This window comes from Schistocerca americana, chromosome 2 (genome assembly GCF_021461395.2).
Source record: "Schistocerca americana isolate TAMUIC-IGC-003095 chromosome 2, iqSchAmer2.1, whole genome shotgun sequence".
NCBI lineage: Eukaryota > Metazoa > Arthropoda > Insecta > Orthoptera > Acrididae > Schistocerca > Schistocerca americana.
The window spans coordinates 471,712,607-471,737,350 of record NC_060120.1 but is presented as its reverse complement, the minus strand read 5'-3'; the positions used below and the strand labels follow the sequence as shown (position 1 = coordinate 471,737,350).

Below are 24,744 nucleotides of genomic sequence, written 5' to 3'. Positions count from 1 at the left end.
ACCTCCCGGGCAGATCACAAATGTAAAATTGGAGAGATTCGAGCGCGCACGGAGGCTTTCAGACAGTCATTCTTCCTGCGAACCATACGCGACTGGAACAGAAAAGGGAGGTAATGACAGTGGCACGTGAAGTGCCCTCCGCCACACACCGTTGGGTGGCTTGCAGAGTATAAATGTAGATGTAGATGTAGGAATGCTCTCTCTGCTTGTGTGATACTTACATCATTGCTAATTTGTCATGCATTGTTTTGCACCTAAGGTAACAGAATTCCTGCACTTCGCTTACTCTCAATCCGTATTCTGCTCTTGCTAGTCTGTTCATTTCATTCAGAAGGTACTGTAATTCTTCCTCACTTTCACTAAGGATAGCAATGTTATCAGTGAATCAAATTATTATTATTATTATTATTATTATTATATCCTTTCACCCTGAATTCTTATCTAATTCCTTGTAGCGTTTCCTTCTCCTCGGGGTTCTGCCGTGAAAAATATAAAATATAAAATCTGATTGGGTTTGGAATTTTTGGTGGTTTCAGTTACGGATAAGGCGGACTTCGTATTATTGATTGAGATCGTGCTGTAATTTGACCGTGCATGGCAGACTGGGTCGGCAACACTACAAAAAGCGACTGTACGGAAATAGCATCAGAAACTAATTGAAATTTACCTTATAATCTTGTTAGATACGCAGTATTAATTACAATGTAGTCTTCGTGGCTGTCCTCCTAATTTATCTTGTAGGACGACCCGTCTTTCACTTTTCTCCGTCTGTTGAAAACTTCTTCAAGTTGTCACTGTCATGATCAATTTACAAATTTGATGATAACCACCTCGAATCACAATTGAAACAACCTCGCTTTGTAATGTAATTTTAATTTCCACCCAAAAGCACATTCAACACATTGCCGAAAAATACACGTCTTTCGTATGAAGACAAGAGAGAGAGAGTCATCAATTAGTTGTTAAAAACAAAAAACCTACGCAAAAGTAAAAAGACGAACAAAATTATTTATAAAAATCGGTCGCTGGCGCAGCGCTCTTCTGCGTGCACGATTGTGAGTTATATCTTTGTATTGGCGGAGGCGCGGAAGTCAAAGTACCATTACAATGCCTCCTCTACTGACACGCTCCGCAAGCGAGCGTGGCAGTATAGAAAATTTACATAGGTACATATATATGAGAAAATAAGAAATTTACATATTACAAAAAATATTTCTGAGCACAATGCTCTTTGCATATCAGTCTTTGTATACAGTCTTTTTTTGTGTATCTTCTTTAGGAGTCGTAATATTAATGTCTTTGAATTGCAGCGTATTATCGTTGCTTAGCACAGCGTTTGAATTCAGTTCACATGATTCATGTTTACAATGGAATTAGTTCGAATAATGAATGTTTCTATTATATTGCTCCAATGTCTTTAAACGTAGTATCGGATTCTGAGTGTGTGTGTACTGCCTGGATCTCTTGCGTGTGACTTGAAGAAAATCCAAAGTTTGTTCAATGTTTCAACACGAAATTGTGATCTCCAGCAGTCGAATTTTGGTGGCGTCTACCGGGGTATAAATGGTCAATGAGGGCACAGGAAACACCTCACTGCCTACGACAGGTGATGAGCTTGTCTTTTACACCAACCTGAAGACCTGCCGGCTTCCACTACACCATACACTTCAAGGCATATTGACACTACGTAAATATTTCTTGACAAGTGTTCCATCACGTTGGTTTCTTCTTTGCATTTTCAGTTCCATTTATATGAATCATGTGCTACATGCACAAGTCCTTTGCAGTTCCTTAACATCTTAAAATACATTTCTTGATATAGTAAGTACATAAATATACAAATATTTACAATTAATCATTACATGAGATAGTTACATTGTTGTCATATAGTACATATACAGAATTAAATGAAAAAAATATAGTAAATTTTTACGTTACATTCAATATCATTGTGCTGACATGTGAATTACATTACATTCAGATTGAAATATACATTTTATTTATTTTATTTGTTAGCTCATTTTTTAAATTTTTTTAAATTTTTTATTTATTTTTTATTTTTTTCCCATTCGTTACACTTGCAACATTTGAAGATAATTGTGGCAACTCGCTAGAATATTCAACTTCAAATTCATCTTGCCTCCTGGAATAAAATTTACATATATTTCAAGCCTCAAGACAGCCCTCTGTAGGAGGATAGGTTCATGGGATGGTTGCTATGTATCAAGCAATATAAATAAATGTTTTACTTAATAAATAAATAAATCTTCTTAGATAATTGCTGCTGCGTTCCATGCTGTATATCCATTCTGTATTTACCTTGTGGTACCTGTAAAATTCTATTCATAAATAAATATGTGTGTATGTCTCTCCATACTGTCAGATAATCACGAATTATATAATGTCAAATATTTCATCAACATGTATAAATTTTTCTAAGAGAGGGATGAGAGTATGAGCCGCAACAGAGGGCTGACGTTTTGTTTTCTCCTTTCTATTTAATGGTGCATTAGTTCAGTTCAGTAGATGAGCTTTAATTATGTCATTAGGTGACTGCTAAATATGTTCTCTTAAATAATTCTTCCAGTCTGAAGTGTCAAACCTACATAACTCCAAAAATGTCATTACAAGTTCCCATTAGATTAGTGTTAAAATGTTATAGATTTAAATCTTCTGGTATATTTCCAACAGTGGCTGCTGTAAATAATTATTTCCACTACTTTCATTCTGTATTCCATGAGGACATGTGATATAGCGTTCAAATCTAGTTTCTCTCCTCTCAACATATTCTCAATTACTCATAACATTCTCACGTATCCAATATTCATTCTTCACAAAATAACATATACTTATTCCTCAGCATCATATATATGTATATTCCTCTTATTCATCACCACTTACCTTTTACTTCAATAATAATAATAATAATAATAATAATAATAATAATAATACCCTTTTCTCATCTTATATTCCATTTACCTCTCTCCGTATTACTATTTGTCCTCTTATTAAACTAAAATTACATTCACTCATCTCATTCAGTCACTCACATCACTCGTATCAACATTACTATTATCACATGCCTCCTTAAGAAAATAATTCTGTTCAGTTCTCTGCCTCCTCTAATGTGTATATGCCTCCTCTAATGTGTATATGCCTCAACAGCAACTCCTCTAATAACCAAATATCTTATTAACTATTGGATGGTTCACATTGCTTTCTAGACTTACCTGCATTCATTAGATTGTAAGTATCTGTATAACTTAAATGTAGGCTCATTATAACTGTATATCATATTAATTATCTTCTCCTCATTTGCTAACATTTTACTGTATGTATTTTTTCAAATGTCTGTGTGGATGTAGACCTCTGGGTTTATGGGTTAATGGATATTCTAATGAATAACAGCCAGGGTGTGGAATATTTGCAATTCGGTATGGTCCAGAGTATAAGATCTGCCATTTCCTGTTTAAATGTTTCAGTTTTGTGGTTTTAGGATGTTTTCTTTGTAAAACTAACTCATCAACTTGAAATGTTTGTGCTCTCCTGACACCTCTGTCATATTTCTGCTTTCTTTCCTTAGCTTTGTCACATAATGTTGTGTAAGCTTGTCTTACCTTTTCTTCTAAACTAACATGATTTGTTGTTGCTGTAAATTTAGGTAGAGGGTCTGTCCATTCATTTATTTCTGTTTTATCCATAATTAATTCAGTTGGTGTGTATCCAGTATAAATGTGAGTTAAATTGTTCACTATTTGTTCAAATGGTGCTAGGTATTCTACCCATTTTGTGTGCTTCTCTGGTGTGTGTGTTCTCATAAACTGTCCAAATTCTCGAAATGTTCTTTCTACTTGGTTTCCTGCTGCATGAAATCTTGAAATTAAAATATGTTTAACATTCTGTTCTTCAATAAAAGTCTTCCATTTTAAACTGGTAAAATATGCTGCATTATCTGTGATCATAACTTCAGGTTTTCCTATTCTTACAAAATAATCCGTTAATAGACGTCTGGTAATAGCAGTGGTAGAAACTGAACGTAAAGCATATAATTTTAAATACTTTGTGAAAACATCTAACACAGTAAGGATGTATTTCATTCCTCCACGTGCTTGTGGATAGGGTCCTGCAATATCTAAAGAAATTAGCTGTAATGGCCTCTTAGGTATGATTTGGTGCAATTCATTCATGCTTGTGCGACTAGAATATTTGGCTTTCTGACATATGATGCATTTCCTAATATTACTCAATACTCTTCGCCTTAAATTTGGAAAATAGCAATATTGTATAATCTTATCTGTACATTTGGTTACACCATAGTGTCCCCAAGCTCTGTGTGTAAATAAAATAAAATCATCAACATGAGCTTCAGGTAAGCAAACACACCAATGCTGTGATTCAGGGTTTCGTCGGTGAAATAATACTTCTTTGTGTAATGTGTAATATTTTTCAAGATGTGGGTCTGTTCCTGCACGTAATTTATTCTTTATCTGGATCCACCTGGGATCATTGTCCTGCAATATGGCTAACTTCCTGCACATGTTTTTGTAGTAAGGTGCAAATGTACCGTCATACATGAGTAAAATTTTGAAATCTGATGTTTGTTCTGTCACATCTGAAAATTCTTGTAGGGCTTGTGGCAAACGAGATAGAGCATCAGCTATATTGTTGGATTCTCCTTTTATGTATATGATATCAAAATCATATTCTTGTAGTGATGCACACCAGCGTGCAAGACGTGAATGTAATAACTTGCATGATAGCAGGAAAGAAAGAGCTTGATGATCAGTATAAAGCTTAGTACGTTTTCCCCATAGAAAGTAACGAAACTTGCGAAATGCCCATACTATGGCAAGTGTTTCGCGCTCGGTCACTGAATATGACTTTTCGCATTCAGTGAGCGTGCGGCTAGCAAAACTTATAGGTTTGATGACTGTTTGTTCATCTTCTACATGAATTTAGAATAAAAATGCTCCGAGCCCATAGGAACTTGCATCTGTTACTAGGCAAAAGTCTGATGTCATGTCAGGATGACATAACAACGGTGCATTAACTAAAGCATTCTTAATCGCTTCAAAATCTGTCTGACAGAACTCTGTCCATTTCCAAATATTGTTTCTTTTGAGTAAAGATAGAAGATGTGGACTGTTAAGAAGGTGGTAGGGTACAAATTTCCTGAAGAATGAAGATAGACCAAGAAAGGCTTTGAGTTGTTTACGATTCTGTGGGGATGGAAAATTCTTTATTGCATCAATTTTTCTTGAGTCTGGATAAATGCCTTCAGTTGATATGATGTGACCAAGGAATTTGATTTCTCTCCTCCCTAATTTCGTCTTTGATAAATTGATAGTGACACCTGCGTCAGAAAACTTAGTCAGAAGTTGCTTCAAAAGATTTACATGTTCTTCCCAAGTAGTGGTGGCAATGACAATGTCGTCAACATAAACTGTGATTTGCGATAACAATTGTGGTCCAAGAACAGCATCTAAGGCTTCAATAAATACTCCAGCACTCACTCGTAGACCAAAGGGTAGAACACGAAATTGATAACTACATCCCTCAGATAGAAATGCAGTGTATTTACGACTGTTTTTATGGAGTTTCACCTGCCAAAATGATGAGCGGAGGTCGATATTGGTTAAATACTGTACATTATGAAATTTTAAAAGTTGTTCTTCCAAATTTATAGGTCGTGTGTTGATTGGGATTATAACTTTGTTAATTTCTCGTGCGTCCAGCACTAACCTTACACTACCATCCTCTTTATTAACTGCTAGTATCGGACTGCAATATGGTGAATGTGACCTTCAATGATACCCCAAGCTTGCATTTTTTCAGTCTCTTTCAAAACTGCGGGTTTCTTTGACCGAGGAATATTATAATATGTTCTACAGTATGTTTTGTGTGGTTTAACATCCATCTCATAAGTATAGCCTTTAATAATTCCAGGTTTCTCCACAAATACCTCAGCAAATTGCTGCAAAACTTCAAGTAATTCAAGTTGTTGTTCCTTCGTCAGATATTCAGATTCTGTGCATTTCTCATATAAATCATTAGTTTTAATTCCCTGAGATACAGCTTCATTAAAAGTTAAATCACATATGTTTGTTGCTGGTGGATACACAAAATGTAACTGTTCAAACTTACCTTGTTTACTGTTTAAGTTTTTACCCTGTGTTAACTCTATTGTCAGTTGTTGTTGGTTTACGGTTAAATGACATTTCCCTTTTCCTAAATCTGTGATTGCTTGATATTCATTCAAAAAGTCAATTCCTAATATGCAATGCATAACTAATTTGTCTACTACCAGAAAACTGTAATTGAGTGGTATATTTGAATATGTGAAGTTAATTAGCACTTGAAATTTCACATTCTTTGATTTGTTGCCGGTGGCACTTATAATGTGACAATTCTGTACTGGCAATGTTTGTATGTTCGTTATTTGTTTGAGTTCATTATATAAGGACATTGAAATGACACTTGCTGCTGCTCCTGTACCTAACATTACTTCCACTTCATAACTACCAATCATGACTCGTGTTATAGCCTGAATAATCTTCTTTGTTTTACTGGTACTATTAAAATCTACATCCTGATATAATTCTTTTTCTATTTTCTTATTGTCATCATATCGGAGAAAACAAATCGTCGGTTCCGTTGCGCTCTGCTCCCTATCGACCGTAACTCGAGCGCTTAGCTCGGTCGTCGTTCGTTTTCCGGAAAATTCGGTTGTTGCTGCGGGTTGGGTTCATTGTCCAACTCAATAATATTTACATTTCTGTCGCGCGTCACCCAAGTATCAGCTGTTTGGTTGTTGACTTTACCTCGCGTCGCATTGGGAGTTCCGTTAGGTAGGAATTGAGGGTTGCTGTATTGCATGTGTTGTGGCGGTGGTCCATTGTGATTTCCCCATACATTATTTCGCCCATGACTGTAACTGGTATTGTCATTACTGTTATTCCTGCAATACATGTTTGGATGTTGTTGGATGTTGTTTCTCTGAAAATATCCTGGATGGTACCTGTTATCCTCTCTTCTTTGATCTCTATGATTTCGGTTCCTTCTTCTGTTGTTGTTATTTTGAATATAACTGTTATGGTTCTGACTGTAATTACTGTTCGGATAACCATTATAGTAATAATTACTGTTTCCTTGCCAATGCTGTGAGTTGTTTCTCCTAATATTGAATGGATTTGTCCCAGTGTAGTGCGAATTGTTTCTTTGAGTGTTTTGTTGTGGTGTCGGAGGCAGATTCCAGGTGTCGGAGGCAGATTCCAATAGCCTCTGTCATTTCTGTTGTGCATACGCGAATTGCTTGGATGGATCGGATACAATTGATTGAAATTCCTGATCTCATCTCTGTAAACAACATCTATCTCATCAGCATAACTAAAAAAATTCTTCATGTTGTCCTCGGACACTCCTATTAATTTATCACGGTAAGGAAATGGTAAGTGGCTTTTAAGTGTTCTAATTACATCTGGTAAATCTGCTGGTTTTGTCCAATATAATGTTTTGTCTAGGTAGCGTTCAAAGTGTTGACGTAAAGTCTCTTTCTTCGGGTTGTAAATTTCTGGATTGTATACTTCTCGTTTTAAACTTTCCTGTTCTGTGATCGACCAGAATTCCTCAAGAAATGCTTGTTCAAACTGTTCAAATGTTAAACATCGTCTTTTTATTGCTGCTCCCCACTTAGCTGCTCTTCCACGTAACAAATTTGTAACATATCGAATTTTATCGGCTTCTAACCAATGTCTCGGGAAAATACCATCAAAAGAGCGGATGAAAACAATCGGATGCACTTTGTCTTTCTCATCACGTGAAATGTCTGAAAGTATCCATGTCGTACTAATGTTTCATCAGCTACTCCCGATGGTATTATGGGTCCGGCATTTTGTGTCAAACTGTGCATAGTATGTGGTGATGTATGATAGTAATTTTGATCTTGTGGTAGCATTAAAAATGGTTCATTGGGATTTGTATCACTCGTTGGTAATTCTATTTTCGGCTGTGTGCTGGGTCTAGCATTATGATGATTCTCATTTTTGTTTTGGTTGCCTGTTATGGGTTTTGGTATCACTGACGAACTTGGTATTACATTTTCTTTGAATTTACGTACCTCTTTCTGAATATTATCTGTTTCTCCCTTTACTTGTTCCTTTGTCTTATCTAAAATGATCTGTGTCATTGTCTCAAACTTCTCATCTAAATAATCATCACATAATTTGCATTCATGTACAATTTTCTCTGCTAGAGTTGTGTCATTCTTTAAAGATGCTACATCTGCTCTGTCTTCAAGTTTTTCTAACTTTTCCTGTAAGGATTTCTGCTCCAATGTTACATCATTTAATCTGTCTGAAAGGTCTGTAATCGTCAGGTTTAAGTGTTCTTGGTTTGTTTTTATGGAATTGTGTGACTGTCGTAATTCGTCAACTTGGGTACTGGTTTTCTGTTGTTCAAAAACTACTGTTAACAATTTCTCATTACATCATTGTAAGTCATTTTTTGTCTCGTCACTGAATTCCACAAATACCTTTTCTTGTCTCGTAACCTTGTCTGATAAGTCAGTAAATTTCCTTCCAAGACTACTGGTGGTTTCTGTCAAGTGGGCAATTTGTCTCGATTGTTTTTCAAAATTTTGTTTTATGTCCCGTGTCAGTTCATCGAATTTAGTGTCAAATTTCCCAATGTCACGTTTTAAATTGTCGTCTAAAGCATCAAATCTTTTGTCTAAAGTGTCAAATTTTCTGTTTTGGTCACCAAGTAACTTCAGAATCTGGTTGAGCATGTCAGAGTCCTGTGTCTTAGTTTCGTCATTTTTTCGTGTCTGATTGATGTCTGGTTCTGAAGTTGATGTTGTCAATGTCACGTTTTGTCACGTAGTACTCACTCTCCATTCGCCTGTATATCTGTTTAAATATAGGGGTTGTTGTCTTAATCGATCCGGTAAAATTATGTCTTGAACATCCTCACAATTAAGTTCAGTATTCATTTGACTGTCGGACATGTTTTGCAATGTGTCACTTTCACTAAGCTCGTCCGCGGAAACAATTTCTACGCGTCTAGCGTCCATCTTGCGATTTTTGTAATTAATTGCAAATAAAATTTTCCAATGGCAAAAAAAAAAAAAAAAAATTTATGATATGTTGAAATCTGAAATTTCTCTTATGAAAATGGATATTTCTATATGATTTCTAATTAGAAATTGAATTATTAAACTGGTACTGAAATTTCCCTCTCACAACTAAATGACTGTGAATATGCTCTTCACTTATCATTTGCAATAATAGTAGTAAATCAATTTGAAAAAATAATTTCGAAATAAATGGATCGGAATAAAGGAAGTACAGATGGCTGCTTGAAACTGGAAAAAATGTAAATTTCTGTACTCACCATTTTTTTTTGTTCTTCAATCTTATGTTGCAAATATAGCTTCAGATATACAGTTTTCAATCCAAAATTTTTCTTTCGCGTCCGTGCAAATTATTTTATGGAACGTTATCCTCTTCTCCCCCCCCCCCCCCCCCCCCCCACTTTTTTTTTTTTTTACCAAATTAATTTCCTCAGCATGAAAATGAAAATTAACACGAATTAATAACAGGGAAAACAATATTTTTGTAAATTTCATGCACGTAACATTACAATTGAAATGAATGAGACTTAGTCCAAATTCATTTTCTGATGCTATTAAGTGGTTAAAATTAGATAAAATGTCCAAAATTTATAATAACTGCACTTGTATCAAATCCGAAGATTGCAAGTCCTGTCACCAGGACGCCAATTGTAGTGTTTCCTTCTCCTCGGGGTTCTGCTGTGAAAAATATAAAATATAAAATCTGATTGGGTTTGGAATTTTTGGTGATTTCAGTTACGGATAAGGCGGACTTCGTATTATTGATTGAGATCGTGCTGTAATTTGACCGTGCATGGCAGACTGGGTCGGCAACACTACAAAAAGCGACTGTACGGAAATAGCATCAGAAACTAATTGAAATTTACCTTATAATCTTGTTAGATACGCAGTATTAATTACAATGTAGTCTTCGTGGCTGTCCTCCTAATTTATCTTGTAGGACGACCCGTCTTTCACTTTTCTCCGTCTGTTGAAAACTTCTTCAAGTTGTCACTGTCATGATCAATTTACAAATTTGATGATAACCACCTCGAATCACAATTGAAACAACCTCGCTTTGTAATGTAATTTTAATTTCCACCCAAAAGCACATTCAACACATCGCCGAAAAATACACGTCTATCGTATGAAGACAAGAGAGAGAGAGTCATCAATTAGTTGTTAAAAACAAAAAACCTACGCAAAAGTAAAAAGACGAACAAAATTATTTATAAAAATCGGTCGCTGGCGCAGCGCTCTTCTGCGTGCGCGATTGTAAGTTATATCTTTGTATTGGCGGAGGCGCGGAAGTCAAAGTACCATTACATCCTGAACACACTTTTTATTTCTGTCATTGCTTCTTTGGTGAGATACAGGTTGAACAGCAGGGAAGAATGACTGCATCTCTGCCTCATACCCTTTTTAATCTGAGAACTTCACCTTTACTCTTCGATTATTATTGGTCCCTCTTGGTTCTTGTTCATATTGTATGTTACTCGCCTTTTTCTATAGCATATACCTATTTTTTCTGAGTAACTGAGGTGTCTTGCAGCACATAACATCATCCAACACCTTCCTTATAATGTTGGACAAACACAATATCAGAATTCCGATCAACCAACTTTCATTCCATTTTTTCATGAAAATATTAACTAAGACACTAAATGAAGTAGGAATCAGTACAATCACATTTAACCCTAGAATACATTCAAGCATAGTCTAACAATTGAGTATACAATCGTCATGTAAAATTTAGTCTGGCACAGAATCCGGCATGCTGGCTTATTTGAGGCTGTTTTGCACAGGACACAGCGCTTGCTGCGCCAGCGCGGGGCAACCTCTTTGGCCATACGTGGAGGTGTACGCTGTTTGATTACATGATCTCACTCTAGAGGGTTACAACACTCGTCCCCTCTTGGGAAGAAAGTGGTCACTGTGGAGATGTCCATGTCTTCATTGGATGGGGACAACTGCTGGAGCAGGTGTCGTTCTATCACAGAAGAATGTGGTCTGAAATGACGCAGGTGTGGACAGGCGTGGCACTCACTCCCTTGCGAGAGACCGTAAGTGAGCACTAGTGATGGAGGTGCTGTATCCATGTCCCCTTCGGGGCAAGCACTGGGTGATGGAGGCAGCAGAGAAGATGGCAGTGGCGACAACAGGGGCTGTTAAGGTGGGCACAACCCGGTGCTCCCTACTCTACCTGATGGCGGCGGCACCCAGAAGGAAGGCAGCATGAGAGCTGGATTGGGTGTGGACTGCGTCACAAGGGCTGGTGCAGATAGAGGAGCAGCCAAGGGAACGGAGGGCTCTCCGGCTTCAGTGGAAGAAGATTGAGTAACATTTCTTTTCATCTGAGTTTTAAATGTACTGACCAGTCACTATACCTCAACATTAGGTTGAGGGGGAAAGGAAGGAGTTGTAACATGCTGGATGCTGCTCTTTGTACAAAAATCTTCATAATCTTGAGACACAAGCTGTGGGTCATTGTCCGTCACAAGAATTATATAGAAATCCGCCTGAGGAAAAAATCTTTGAGAGGGCCATGACTGTAGCCCCTGTGAATGTGTACAGGTAACAAACCATGAAAGCAAATTTTGAGAAAGTGTCAGCTACTACAAGCCAAAAAAAGTTAAGTAGTGGACCCACAAAATCAGCATGAAAACACTCCCACGGGTGCTGGGGGTGGGCCACTGGGATAGAGAGACCTATAGTGCCATTCGATGGATGATTGGTGTAGGCAAGGTGTCAAAATACATGTGATCTCATTGTCAGTGATGTCATTCTTCAGCAGCCAACAGTAACACACCATCAAGAATTGAGAGGCAGTGGCAGAGAGCATAGTAATTGTGGAAGGGATCCTACACTCAGCCCGGCAGTTTATCCAACCAGCCATGATGGACAAAGTGAACAACCTGACGCAAGACAGGATTGCCCATGACAGCTGCCAAAATCTGAGAACCGGTAATGGTAATACAGTCCACAGTGTTTTGATTGTCGACGTGTAAATGGAAACACATCAGTTCATCCTGATCAAATGCTGGATCAGGACCACTTGGCAATCAGGAGACAGCATACACATAAGCGTGTTGTGCATTGGGTTGGAAATGAATCTTATAGTTAGAGTGTGATAAAAACCGAGCCCAGCATTGCAGGCAATGGGATGCTTTGTCTGGTAAACATGTTAAAGAATGGAAAAGAGGAACCAGATGTTTATGATCAGTAATGAAATGAAATTTAGAACTGTGTAGGAAAACAAGAAATTTTTGAGTGCATACACAATAGCAGTGACTTCTTTTTCTATCTGTGAGCAGCTCTGTTGCACCTGGTATAGAGTTTTGGAAGCATATGCAATAGGGAATTTGGAACCATTTGCAAATTTGTGTGTGAGAATAGCCCCAAGGCCACACTGAGAGGGATCTATGGCTAAAACAAGAAGGTGGACCCATTGGAAAGTAACCCAGCACGGCGCCAAGTTCATTTTTGAATTCAATAGGCTAAAAGCACATTTGCAGGTGGTCAACCAGTGAAAAGGAAGGCTTTATATAAGTAAGTATAAAGTGGCTGAGCCACTCATTGGTGTGATGGCTAAAGGCCTGATGCCAGCAAGCGAAACTTCAAAACTGAGATAGATGATGGACTACTGAAAAAATTGAATTTTGTCCAAGTTACATTTCAACTTGTAGGAGGTATTCACTACGAGGATGGGTTTGGAATAATCATCCAGAGGCTTCCAACAAGTCTATTTTTGAAAAATATTGGCCCCTGGAAAGCCTTGCTAGGAGTTCATCCTCCTGGGGTAAGAGATAGCTATCAATAATAGACTGTGAATATACAGACTTTTTAAAAACACCACAGAACAAGATGCAAATAATCTGTAAGTCTTTATTTGTTGGGGAACCAGAAACCACAATGTCATCAAGTAGTTAATGCACGCCAGCACAGAAGCCGTGATTTGCTCCAAAAATCATTGAAAAATGGCAGGGGTACAAGCTTTGCCAAATGGCAGCCACTGATAGTGGTGTAAACTGAAGGAGGTATTCACTACGAGGATGGGTTTGGAATCGTCATCCAGAGGCTTCCAACAAGCCTATTTTTGAAAAATATTGGCCCCTGGAAAGCCTTGCTAAGAGTTCATCCTGCAGGGGTAAGAGATAGCTATCAATAATAGACTCTGTGCATACACAGACTTTTTAAAATCACCACAGAACCGAAGGTTGGCGTTAGATTTTGTGACAATTACCAGCTGAGTAGACCATTCCCTAGGGGAGACAGGCATGATAACACCCAAACATGTAAGGTGATGTAATTCTAATTTGACCCTCCCATAAAATTGTTGGAATTGGGCAGCCATAGAAAAAACAACGGTGTGCCATCGGTTTCATTGTGATATAAGCCTTGAAATGTATGGCACACCCTAAACCTTCCAAAAATAGGGAGGAATATTCCAAGCAAAGCACATCCAGTTGTTGGTACAGAACTTGATTTGATACCAGATGCACCTTTCTGAAACAGAGAACCCAAAAATTTTGTAGGCATATAACTCAAAAAAGTTTTTAGTGTTGGCTTCATCCATAATTAGAAAGGCCAGAGGCCAAACAGCTGCTTTATACACTATGGGAGTAGTATAGAGAGACAGGGGATAATGCAGGTGATCAAATATCCCTATAGGTTTGAGAATTTAACGAAGTCACTGCTGCACCAGTGTCCATTTGCAATTTTAACATACTGTCCATAACATGTACTATAATATAAAGTTTATTTGGCCTTAACATCACTTGGATAACACTGTTCACATCTATGTTCATGTCTGATGGGGGAGGTTGGGCATTGAGCACATGGTCTGTTCACGTTAAAAAAAAACGATAAGGGCGTCATGAGAGAGGGAGAGGCACACAGCTGTTATTGTGATGCTGGCTGATGATGTGATGCTCACTGCTGTTGCTGCTTAGCACAGTGCTGCTCCGTGTGGCATGAAGACTGTGGTTGCATGGCTGTGACATCGTCTTCCCACTATGAGCTGACAGACAGAGTCTGAGGAGGAGGAGAAACAATGGCAGCTGCTTCACACCCAGCTCTCACCTGATTTCCTGCTGCCCTAGATACTTCAGAGGACTGGGCAGCGTTCAGAATATCTGTGAGAGAGGGATTTTCATATCGTAAAGCATGTGCATAAACTTCCCTGTCAGGGGCCAGGTGTATTATAGCATCACGAACCATCAAATCAGCCTATGAGTAACAAAACTGGCAATAACGACTAAGCCCATGAAGTTCGGTTGCCCAACTCTACAACTGTTGCGGCCACTTTTGACAACATTATAACTCAACCTGAGCAGCAATAATATGAGTACACAGTACATTTGCAGTGATAAGTAGAGAGCAGCTGACACATTTCATCGAAAGAGAGACTGGCAGGTTCCTGAAAATGAGCTAGCTGATACAAAAAGTGACTAAACACGCCGAGAAATCCGTGACAGAAAGAAAGCCTTACACATATTGGTGCTGGTGACCCCAAGAGCTTGAAAAGGTTGCTGAAGGCATTTTTCATATGCATCTCAATTTTCCGCAGAATCATCATATGGTGGAAATGGTGAGGGTTGTGTCAAGGGTGATGAACCCTGATGTGTCAGCAATGCTGCTGCCACAGAGAGAGCATGTTTGGTGAGAGCTCACAGCTGTTCAACAAGAAATTGAAGAATTTCTTCCTCTGAAATGTTGGCCATAGCAAATCGAGATAGGAGATACACTGAGTAGAATACCACACTTGTCACCAAAAATATTGTAACATTGTACAAACACGAAATCATAATTCCCACCAACCAATTTTCATTCCACTTCCACAAGAAGGGATACACTTGGTGCATCGTCTGTGTCTATGCAAGGGGCCTCTTTAGGCCAGCCATAGAGGCACATGCTGTTAGATTACACGAGCTCACTCTATGGAGTTAGAACAATTAGTTTGGCAAATCTTATTGAAGTGTCTTGGTTTTTTTCCCACTAAGCTTCAGGTATCAAACAATGTATCACAACTGTGTGTCTTAACCAAAATTCATTCTTATTTAACACATCAGCAATTACAAAATTATGAAAAGCATAGATTGCTATTCACCATATGGAGGAGATACTGCTATACATTTAAGCTTTCAGCCAAAAGTCTTACTTCTGAAGTAGAAAACACACACATTCACACAAGTACAACTCACACACACAAGTCTCCTGCCACAGTGCCCGGTGAAAGTGGTCTCGTGTGTGTGTGTGTGTGTGTGTGTGTGTGTGTGTGTGTTCTCTGTATTTCGGAAGAAGGGCTTTTGGCTGAAGGCTTAAATATATAGCAGTCTTTCTGTTGTGCCTGGCTGCAATTCAATGCCTCCTCTATATGGTGAGTAATGATCTATCCTTTTCGTAATATTTTGGTTGTTACATCAGCAATTCTCTCTCTGTCATTCATCCGTATTTTATTCTAGTCAGCAGTAACTTTGATGCATGAACTATTGAGCTGATTGTGTGGTAGTTTCCAAACCTTTGCTGTGTTCAGGATTGCATGGATGATATTCTACTGAAAGTCTGTTGTTAGATCTTCAGTCTCATAGATTTGACACACTAACTTTAATTATCATTTGGCTGATTTTAGAAATTCTACTGGAGTGTTACATGTCCTGTCTGCCTTGTTTCATCACAGTCGTCTAAAGCTTTGGTCAAACTCTAATACTGGATCTCGTGTGTCCTCTAAAATCAACGCCAATTTGTAGCAACTTTCCTTTTCACAATATTGTTATTTCCTCCCTCTCTTAGAGATACTCAGTATACACTTCCCATCGATTTGCTATCTCTCTTCTGCATTTAATGGTTGAATTCCTTTTGCACAACTTTTCTTTAAATTCTCTGAATGTTATTCTCACTCCTTTGTACGCTGAACCTAACCTTCTAACAACCTTATCCATTTTGATTTCTTCACAAGTGTTTCTTCTTTTATCCGGAGTTTCTTTGCTGTTATTGTTGCCATACCTATATAAGTCTTTCCAAATATGGTTGCCGGTTTTAGGGAAGTCCATTCCTCTTTAACAGGAGTGTGTACTGGATTATTCACTTTTACAGTATTTACAACCCCAGTGAACTTAAAATGCACATTCATTCATCTGCACTTCAGTATCCTCCTTTCTTGTTAGCTAAATCTTCATAACTAGTCTCTTAAACTTCATCCTACTTTGTATCATTGATTAGTTAGGGTACGGTGGGGAAATATGAAATGGAAAATAACTGTAGTGGACCGTATTTGGAATATTTGCCAGACTGCACATGCTTGATGCCTCTGGCTATATTTGTATGCCATGAATTTGGCTGTTGCACTTGATTATTATATGTTACATACTTTAGTGTCCGCACAGGTGTGACAACACCACTTTATTACACTGTCAACACGAGTACTTCAAGGGCCAACAGTGGCTCAGTAATAACCGCAGATCAGAACCCTGTTAGAGAAAATGAAACTTGCCGTGCGATTCAATGTACGGGAAGCATTATATCCGAAACCATGGAGAACTGTGCACAGCAATAAACTTGCCACGCGACTGGTGTGGGCAACTAACAGTTTCACACTTGGCAGCGACACTTGACAAGATGCACAAGGCAAGTCCATGGTGGTTGTCTTGGCACTGGCCTGCTCAGCTTACTATCGCCTGGAAGCTAACACTTCTGTCCATACTACGGGTGTGCCCTCCATAGCAGCTTTCAGAACTATACTGCTGTGCCTTCTTAACTACCTCCATTGCGATGTTTGCTGGCAGCGATACTAAGCACGCTTTTAATTATGACTGTTCGAGCTAAATGCTTGGAGTATCCTCTTCTGTCAAACGATTTGGTGCCTTGAAAAACTGAAATTTGTGAAGAGGACATATAATTAGGTTGAAACACTGATATATTTGGACCTATCTTACAGCCATCATCAAACCCTTCTCCCAAAACTCCTTTCAGTCCACAATGGCGTGCTTGGGTGGTAAGTCTAGGTGGTTTCTTTTTGTCAACTTTATCGTATAGTGCCAAACGTAGAAATAATTACTAGATTTATTTATGATTGGATCCAGAAGCTATGCTAACTTTAAAGTCTTTGGCCATCTATATGTTAAGTACTTCATTTATGTATCAACTCTTCATTTATCATACCCAACCCCCTTTTTTTCCTAAAAGATTCATGTACATTACTTAGCTCTGTTTTTGCAAAGCATTCTTTTTTTTGCTCCTCGTCACTTCAAGAAATCTTAGGAACTGTTGGGGTGGAGCTGTGGTATGTTGGATAATATTAGAGTAGATGTACAAATGAAAGTTGTAACAAACTGATTGTCAGATAAATAATGGGCTAAATTTTTTAGTGTAAATGAAAAGAAGGCCTTGTTGGTAACTAAAATGAGCCATTAATGTTTTCCTTCTTGCTTCAGTCCGGAACCACACGGCTGCTACGGTCGCAGGTTCGAATCCTGCCTTGGGCATGGATGTGTTTGATGTCCTTAGGCAGAGCCATTTGAACCATTTTTGTCTTCCTTCTTGTTCATTTCTGTTTTGAATTTTTTTTAAACGTGAAGTCCAAAATATTTTATTTTAGTTGATAGTAGCTTAAAGTTATTAGATTCACAACTGTGAAACTAGTCTGCTGTATTTTCACTTTGGAACTAGTTTTCATTTTATAAGAAGGATATAATTTCCTGCTTCAGAAAGCGTCAACTCCTCTTTCATGCACACTGTTGTTAGATTCCATTGTGTCCTATCAATTGTTGTAAAAGTTTCAATAAAGAAAAATAATTTCATTTGGCTGCTGTCAGTGTGAAGTATTTCAACAATGAGCCTGTTAGAATTCTTGTAAATTTGTATGTTACTTGTCATATTGAAATAACATTGGCAGTTGATTTTAATGGTGGAAGCTAGAAACCCAAAGGAACTATAGAGACTGTTACAGATAGGGTCCATTGAAATATAAATCATTGAGCCTGGTTGTATGTATCCCAGTTCTGATGCTTGTTGCTTTATTTACAGACTTTACTTGATGAGAGTACTGGATCATCCATTCATCAGTATTGACGAAAATGAACGTAAGTAATTTGTGTGTACATTAAGGATTAAATATTTCATGTCATATTCTATTGTGGCTGCAGCACTTTTGTTAAGTTTATAGCTCAATACAATGCTATAGGTGGCTATCCTCTTCCAAAGCAATGCAGCTTTGGGCTTCAAAAAATTGTGAATGTGCATAAAAGCTCAACTTCTATGCTCAATTTCTTGTTTGTATGTATATGTATTGCTCAGTGTCTCCTCTTCTAGTACATGGTATGTTATGTGTATCTGGGGCAGGAAAAATTTTCATTCACAATAGCCCAATGCCGTAATGCAAAAAATTGTGGTTTTTATGAAATATTGCAAAATTTCGCATTTTCCTTGTTGCTGTGTAAAAGTGTCTGAGGAGAGCAGTTTCCTATTTCTGCTGACCGGTAGCTGTTAAATGTTTGAATTTGCCTTTTTTACAATTATGTATTATAGTTGGTTGGTCACAAGTGATTTTAATGTCAGGTCCTAGCTCTTTACATACTCAGAAAAATGGAGTGGAAAAGCAGATTTGGTTACCAAAAGGAAAAGAAGACATTGTAAAATAACTGCCTTTGTTCTGAAGGCAGTTTGTCTGCCATGTTTAAATAAAAATTTTGAGGGCTCTTTTCAGTAGATTAGTGAATAACATTGAAATTGAGCATAAAATAAAAGTTTTCTTTTCTGTGTGCCATGTCGGTACATAATGTAATTGATAGCTTTATTTTCATTTTCAACATAACGCTGTAAAACAGTGAAACAAGAAAAAATATAAGGCTATAATTTAAAAAAAACACCCCCAAAAACTAATATAAAAAAATAATCCAAAACTTAATAATCCAAAACTTGGCAGGAAAAGAACCAAAGTTGGCCAATGAAACAACAGTAAAGTTAGAATAAAACAACTCTAAAATTGGAAAAAAAATAACACCGAGGGTGGGAGGTACAATGGAATTGGGCATTGAATGATACAGTCTTATCCCGTCCCCATATTAGTCCATCTAAGATTTACTATTATCATCTTAACCCTTGAGCAGGTGCACTGATTTTCATAACGCGAGCGGGTGCGCGGTGCGCTTTGTACACATGTAGTCAAAATCTCTCATTATGAAACATGTATGAGCTAAATCACAGTTTAATTTTGGTTTAAATAAACAACAATGCAAGAAACGTACACATTGCTAATTTACTATTTGATTAAAGAAATAAGAAACTTTCGTATCAGTCTATTGCCGCAGCTGATATATCAATCTATTCCAACACTTTTTTAAGCACATACTGAACAAAAACACTCTTTCATGCAAAGGAAAAGTTTTATATATTGAAGAAGTATCAGTTATCAAAAAGTTCCTTCTATCTTTAGAGTTAATTGTCTTGTGAATGTTCAGGAAATGCTTTACACTTCTCTAATGCATGCACTGTCTCTACATGTCCTTTGCAATTTACATGTCCTTTGCAAACAAAGCTATGGCATGAGTTACACCTTATTGTAGTAGATGTGTTTCTTACTTGTCCACATGCCATACACCAACCTCTTTTCTTGGTGGCAGGCTCCTCAGTTCTTTCAACATGTTGATCTTTGTATTTCAGGAGGAAAGTTGCAATTTCAGCAGGAAGTGAAGGAATATTAGCTATTTCCACTAGTTCAGGCTTCATAAGAGACAGTGCTAAATCTTTCAAGAAACTTTTTCTCTTTTTTTGGATTTGCCTCATTTGCATGAAAAATTATTTGAGCATTGATTCCTGCTATACCGATTAGAGCATAGAATACAACCAATGGCCATCTTCTTGTCACCTGTGCAGAGGAATACGCCCCTCCCATTTGATTGACTGTGTCGACTCTTCCCTTTGTTATATTGTAATCCAAAACTATCTCTGGTTCACCTGTAACTTCACCAGTGGTTCCAAAATAATGTGTTGTGTCTAGACAAGACAGCCTAGACACAATGAGAGGAAGCCGAAAGGCACGCGCTAAGCTAAAGCAGGATGGCGTGAGGTCTGAAACAGGATACGTAATGAATGCTATAAAGAAAAGTACGTAGCTTCTGGAATACTTAATTTTAATCCATCCTTTTGGTACGTCTGGAGATTGTGGCGATACAAGTGAGACTCTTTAGATACATGCGATGTTACTAATGGCGCCTTGCTAGGTCGTAGCCATTGACTTAGCTGAAGGCTATTCTAACTATCGGCTCGGCAAAGGAGCGAGGCTTCGTCAGTATAGTCGCTAGCTACGTCGTCCGTACAACTGGGGCGAGTGCTAGTCCGTATCTCGAGACCTGCCTTGTGGTGGTGCTCGGTCTGCGATCACACAGTGGCGACACTCGGGTCCGACATGTACTAATGGACCGCGGCCGATTTAAAACTACCACCTAGCAAGTGTGGTGTCTGGCGGTGACACCACATAATGCATAGTTGAAAGTAATATAACTGCCTTGTTTTGTTTCGGCACATACGAAACTAGTGTCATATCATTCTGAAAACCAAATAAAGAGGAATGGTTAGCCCTACATTTCTCAGGTAAAAAATTCTTGTGGGATCTCATCTTTGTTTTTTCTCAATGTGCTGATGCTTGTTCATCTCTTTTTCAAAAGGATGTGAGCCTTCAGTGTGAGTAACAAGCCTTCCTGCAATATCACAGAGAGAATTAAGAACATCGTATGGTCCTTAAGGTTGTTTTCCACAATATGCTTCAATATTATTAGTGAAGAATGTTTTAGCATCTGCTAATACAAAAATCTTCATCCCGTACTTTACAGGTTTGTTCACGATATACTGAACAAAAGAATAGCGACCCCAGAGAGGTTGCGACTTTTTGTCAACTGTCACAAATTGTCCTACACTATAAGAGTTCTTGCTGTTCATCACAAAGGCATCTAATATTTGCTTTGCCCGCATCTCGTGGTCGTGCGGTAGCGTTCTCGCTTCCCACGCCCGGGTTCCCGGGTTCGATTCCCGGCGGGGTCAGGGATTTTCTCTCCCGCATGATGGCTGGGTGTTGTGTGCTGTCCTTAGGTTAGTTAGGTTTAAGTAGTTCTAAGTTCTAGGGGACTGATGACCATAGATGTTAAGTCCCATAGTGCTCAGAGCCATTTGAACCATTTTTTTTTTTTAATATTTGCTTTATTACAGCAAGTATATCAGTTAGTCTTCTTTCTTGCCTTGTACGCTTGTCGTCAAAATGGATATGTCATAAAAGGAACAGAAATCTTATGTAGCTGTTCACAGCTCTTGGAATCTCCATACTAGTACCATCTGCTGCCCACAGTTCAGTGACATTTGTGTGGTTTGCTTTCTTAGTCCTGATGAGATACAGCAATCCCAACACTGCCTTTATTTCACACCTTGTAGTTTCCTTAGCAACCTTTTCTCTGGAATATTGTACACATTCTTTCTTAGATTGACTATATATGTTCATCTATTTTACAATTTTGTCAATCTTTTCCAGGCAAAGTATTACCCATAAAGCCTCTGTGACCTCTCTAGCAACACGTGTAGGCCCAGGGAATATTTTCACAATATTCATTCTTTTTGTTTTTGAAGTCACATTAGGACATATTTTATTCTATTTACACAGTTTGTCCCTCCAAGTAAAAATACCACCAATGGAGAGTGGCTCTTCACAGCCATCATCTGAATTGTGGACTTGATCAGAATCTGAATCGTGGTCATTTCGTGTGATAAATTCCTCTTCTTCATCATCGTTTTCATTGTCTGGTACAGAGTTGAACTCTGGATCCTTGTTGAGTAACCAATCAAGCTCGTTGTCCGTCAGCTTTGATATCGCCCTGCACAGTGATGTACCTGCTTGTTACGTGTTATCTTTTGATTTGATTAAAAAGGAACAAAATAAAAGTGAAAGAAAAATTACTTACATGACAGGGCACATGGCGTACTTTGTACACTACTAGATGACACACTCACAGTTTATTTTAAATTACTGTAGCTCACGTGAACCTAAGACAACACAACTTCTCACTGTGCTAGCTGAAAGAATAATGCAGGAATAGGTAAGGGCTTGCTATTGTAAAACAACAATGAAACTGTGCACGACAATGTTAGTTGTGGTTGGCGCACTTTATACACAGGTGCGTCTGCTCAAGGGTTAAAACTAATGCATTATAATGACCCACTTATTTTCATAACAGTAACCCACTTTTGTTAGTTTTTGTTGTCTCAATCGTTGTATACTCTTAGCTCAACTTAGATTCACTCCCCCCGGCTTACAAAAAAAAGCCTCATGGTAAAATACAGGAGGCTGTTAAATTTGTACCAGTTTACTCCCTTCTACACTGCCCTCTGATGTTGCCATCTCCATTACAGTGTCCTTGTATGTCTCTTCCTCCATGTTTTAGCATGTAAGTAACTCGACAGTGCTGACGGTCCTTATAAACGGCAGCTTCAGATATCACATAAGGGAATCTGACCAGTGAGCAGCTACAGTCGGTAACATCCATAGTAGTTTGCATGTAATGTCTCGTTTACAAAATGTATTTTCTTACGGTAATCATAACTTAACTTTACCTGATAGGATGCAAAACGGTACGGACCGGCCGCTGTGTCATCCTCAGCCGACAGGTGTCACTGGATACTGATATGGAGGGGCATGTTGTCAGCACGCAGCTCTCCAGGCCACATGTTAGTTTACGAGACCGGAGCTGCTACTTCTCAGTCAAGTGGCTTCTCAGTTTGTCTCACAAGGGCTGAGTGCACCCCGCATGTTAACAGCGCTCAGCAGATGGGATGGTCACCCATCCAAGTGCTTGCAGCCCAACAGCACTTAATCGTGATTCAATGGGAACCAATGTTACCACTGTGGCAAGGCCGTTGCTCATTATTCACCTTTCCTGCCCTGGCTTTGATTGTGAAAGTTAGTCCATATAACAAAACATAGATAGCAGTGTATAATTCTCACCTCATAATGTGTTTTGTGCTTCAATGCACCACTGACATTGCTTCTTACACTGTGTGATGTAATTCATGATTTGATGTAAGGCTCAAGAGCAGCTACATCGCCATGTTTCTTAAGTTTCTTCATCTTACACTGAGAACTCACTCATGTTTCTACACTTTGAAACTCACTGGCAAAAATGGGGATTGCATAATTGATTGCCAAAATGCATGATTGGTGGTGCTTTTGAATTGAATGTGTTCTGTCACATTTCAGATATGTCATTGCACTTCAGACAGTGTATCTGGATGTTTTTAGTGGAGGTATTACACTCTGCATTGGCATATACCGTACTCCTGACATCTTTGCCTAAAACATTGCCATTATAACACTGTTTTCTACATGATCTTTATCTGTGGACTACATGATCTTTATCTCCAGGAGGCACAAATCCCAATGTAATGACTGACACACACACACACACACACACACTCACACTCTGTGTGTGTGTGTGTGTGTGTGTGTGTGTGTGTGTGTGTATATGTGTACAGAAATACAGTTTTATTTTTATTTATTAATATTGTCATTGTTATTATGATGTGATTTCTGAATGGAATTTTCCTTTTTATGAAATTATATATATAATTTATTATTAAAGGCTCTTGTCTGCTAAATGAAATATATTACCCAAAAGTTTGATATTTGTGTTTATGAATTTCAGCGGAACTTCCAAGAGACCACGTATTTCATGTTACATTTCCAAAGGAATGGAAAACACATGATGTAATACAGCTATTTAGCCCATTTGGTAAGCTTGTAATAAATTTACTCTCAAAGTTATTTATTGGATACTTGAAGCTGTATTTTTAATACATTTGTAAATAGTGTGACTAATCTGGAATACGGGAAAACTTGGACATTAGGAATGATACAAATTTAATGTTATGATTGTTTGCAGGACGGGTGTTTGTTTCATGGCTAAATGATACCTCAGCTTATGTATCGCTCGAAAACAGAGATCAAGCTAAGCTTGTTCTGCGAACACTGACTCAGAGTGATACTTACAGGGTGATACCCTACAAACGCCATCAGATGTTGAAGCAGCCAAGTCCACCGTCCAAAAAACAACAAACCAAACCTTCAATGAAGAGGCTTCGCACTGAGTGAGTGTTGCTTCCTAAACTACAGATTGATTACATGACGTATGTAACTTAATAATTTTCAAAAGATGATCTGTAACCTAAATTGAATTCATTAATAATATTTTTTTTATTTTATCAGCTATATTAGGTCCTTTACATGCCCTTTCTCATATTTAACCACGCATCCATAGAGAATCTTTTACAGGTAAATTGAAATCTGACTTCCAGATGAGTCACATGTAGTGACACTAACAGATACACTATGAACATATACTGATCGGCCAGAACATTATGACCACCTACCTAATAGTATCTTTGGCATGGATAACAGTGGCGACAGATCATGACATTGAAGCAGTGAGGCCTCCCATGAGGTCTGACGCCACATTCAGTCACATCCTGTGTGTGTTTAATCGGGTTCAGATCTGCTGAGTTGGGGGGCCAGCACAGCAAATGGAACTCACCGTTGTGTTCTCAAACAACTCCATCATGCTTGTGGCCTTGTGACATGGTGCATTGTCATGTTGAAAAAT

At 38.2% G+C, this 24,744-nt stretch overlaps 1 protein-coding gene across 2 annotated transcripts in view; it reads left to right on the top strand.

Annotated features, from left to right (window-relative positions):
• Window positions 1-24,744, top strand: part of LOC124596582 (poly(A)-specific ribonuclease PARN-like) — a 305,688-nt gene that overhangs the window by 175,582 nt on the left and 105,362 nt on the right. For both annotated transcript variants that reach the window (XM_047135773.1, XM_047135772.1), the window contains exons 10-12: window positions 18,134-18,189; window positions 23,791-23,877; window positions 24,028-24,232. In XM_047135773.1, the coding sequence (XP_046991729.1) occupies window positions 18,134-18,189; window positions 23,791-23,877; window positions 24,028-24,232 (348 nt within the window). The remainder of the gene's footprint in view (window positions 1-18,133; window positions 18,190-23,790; window positions 23,878-24,027; window positions 24,233-24,744) is intronic.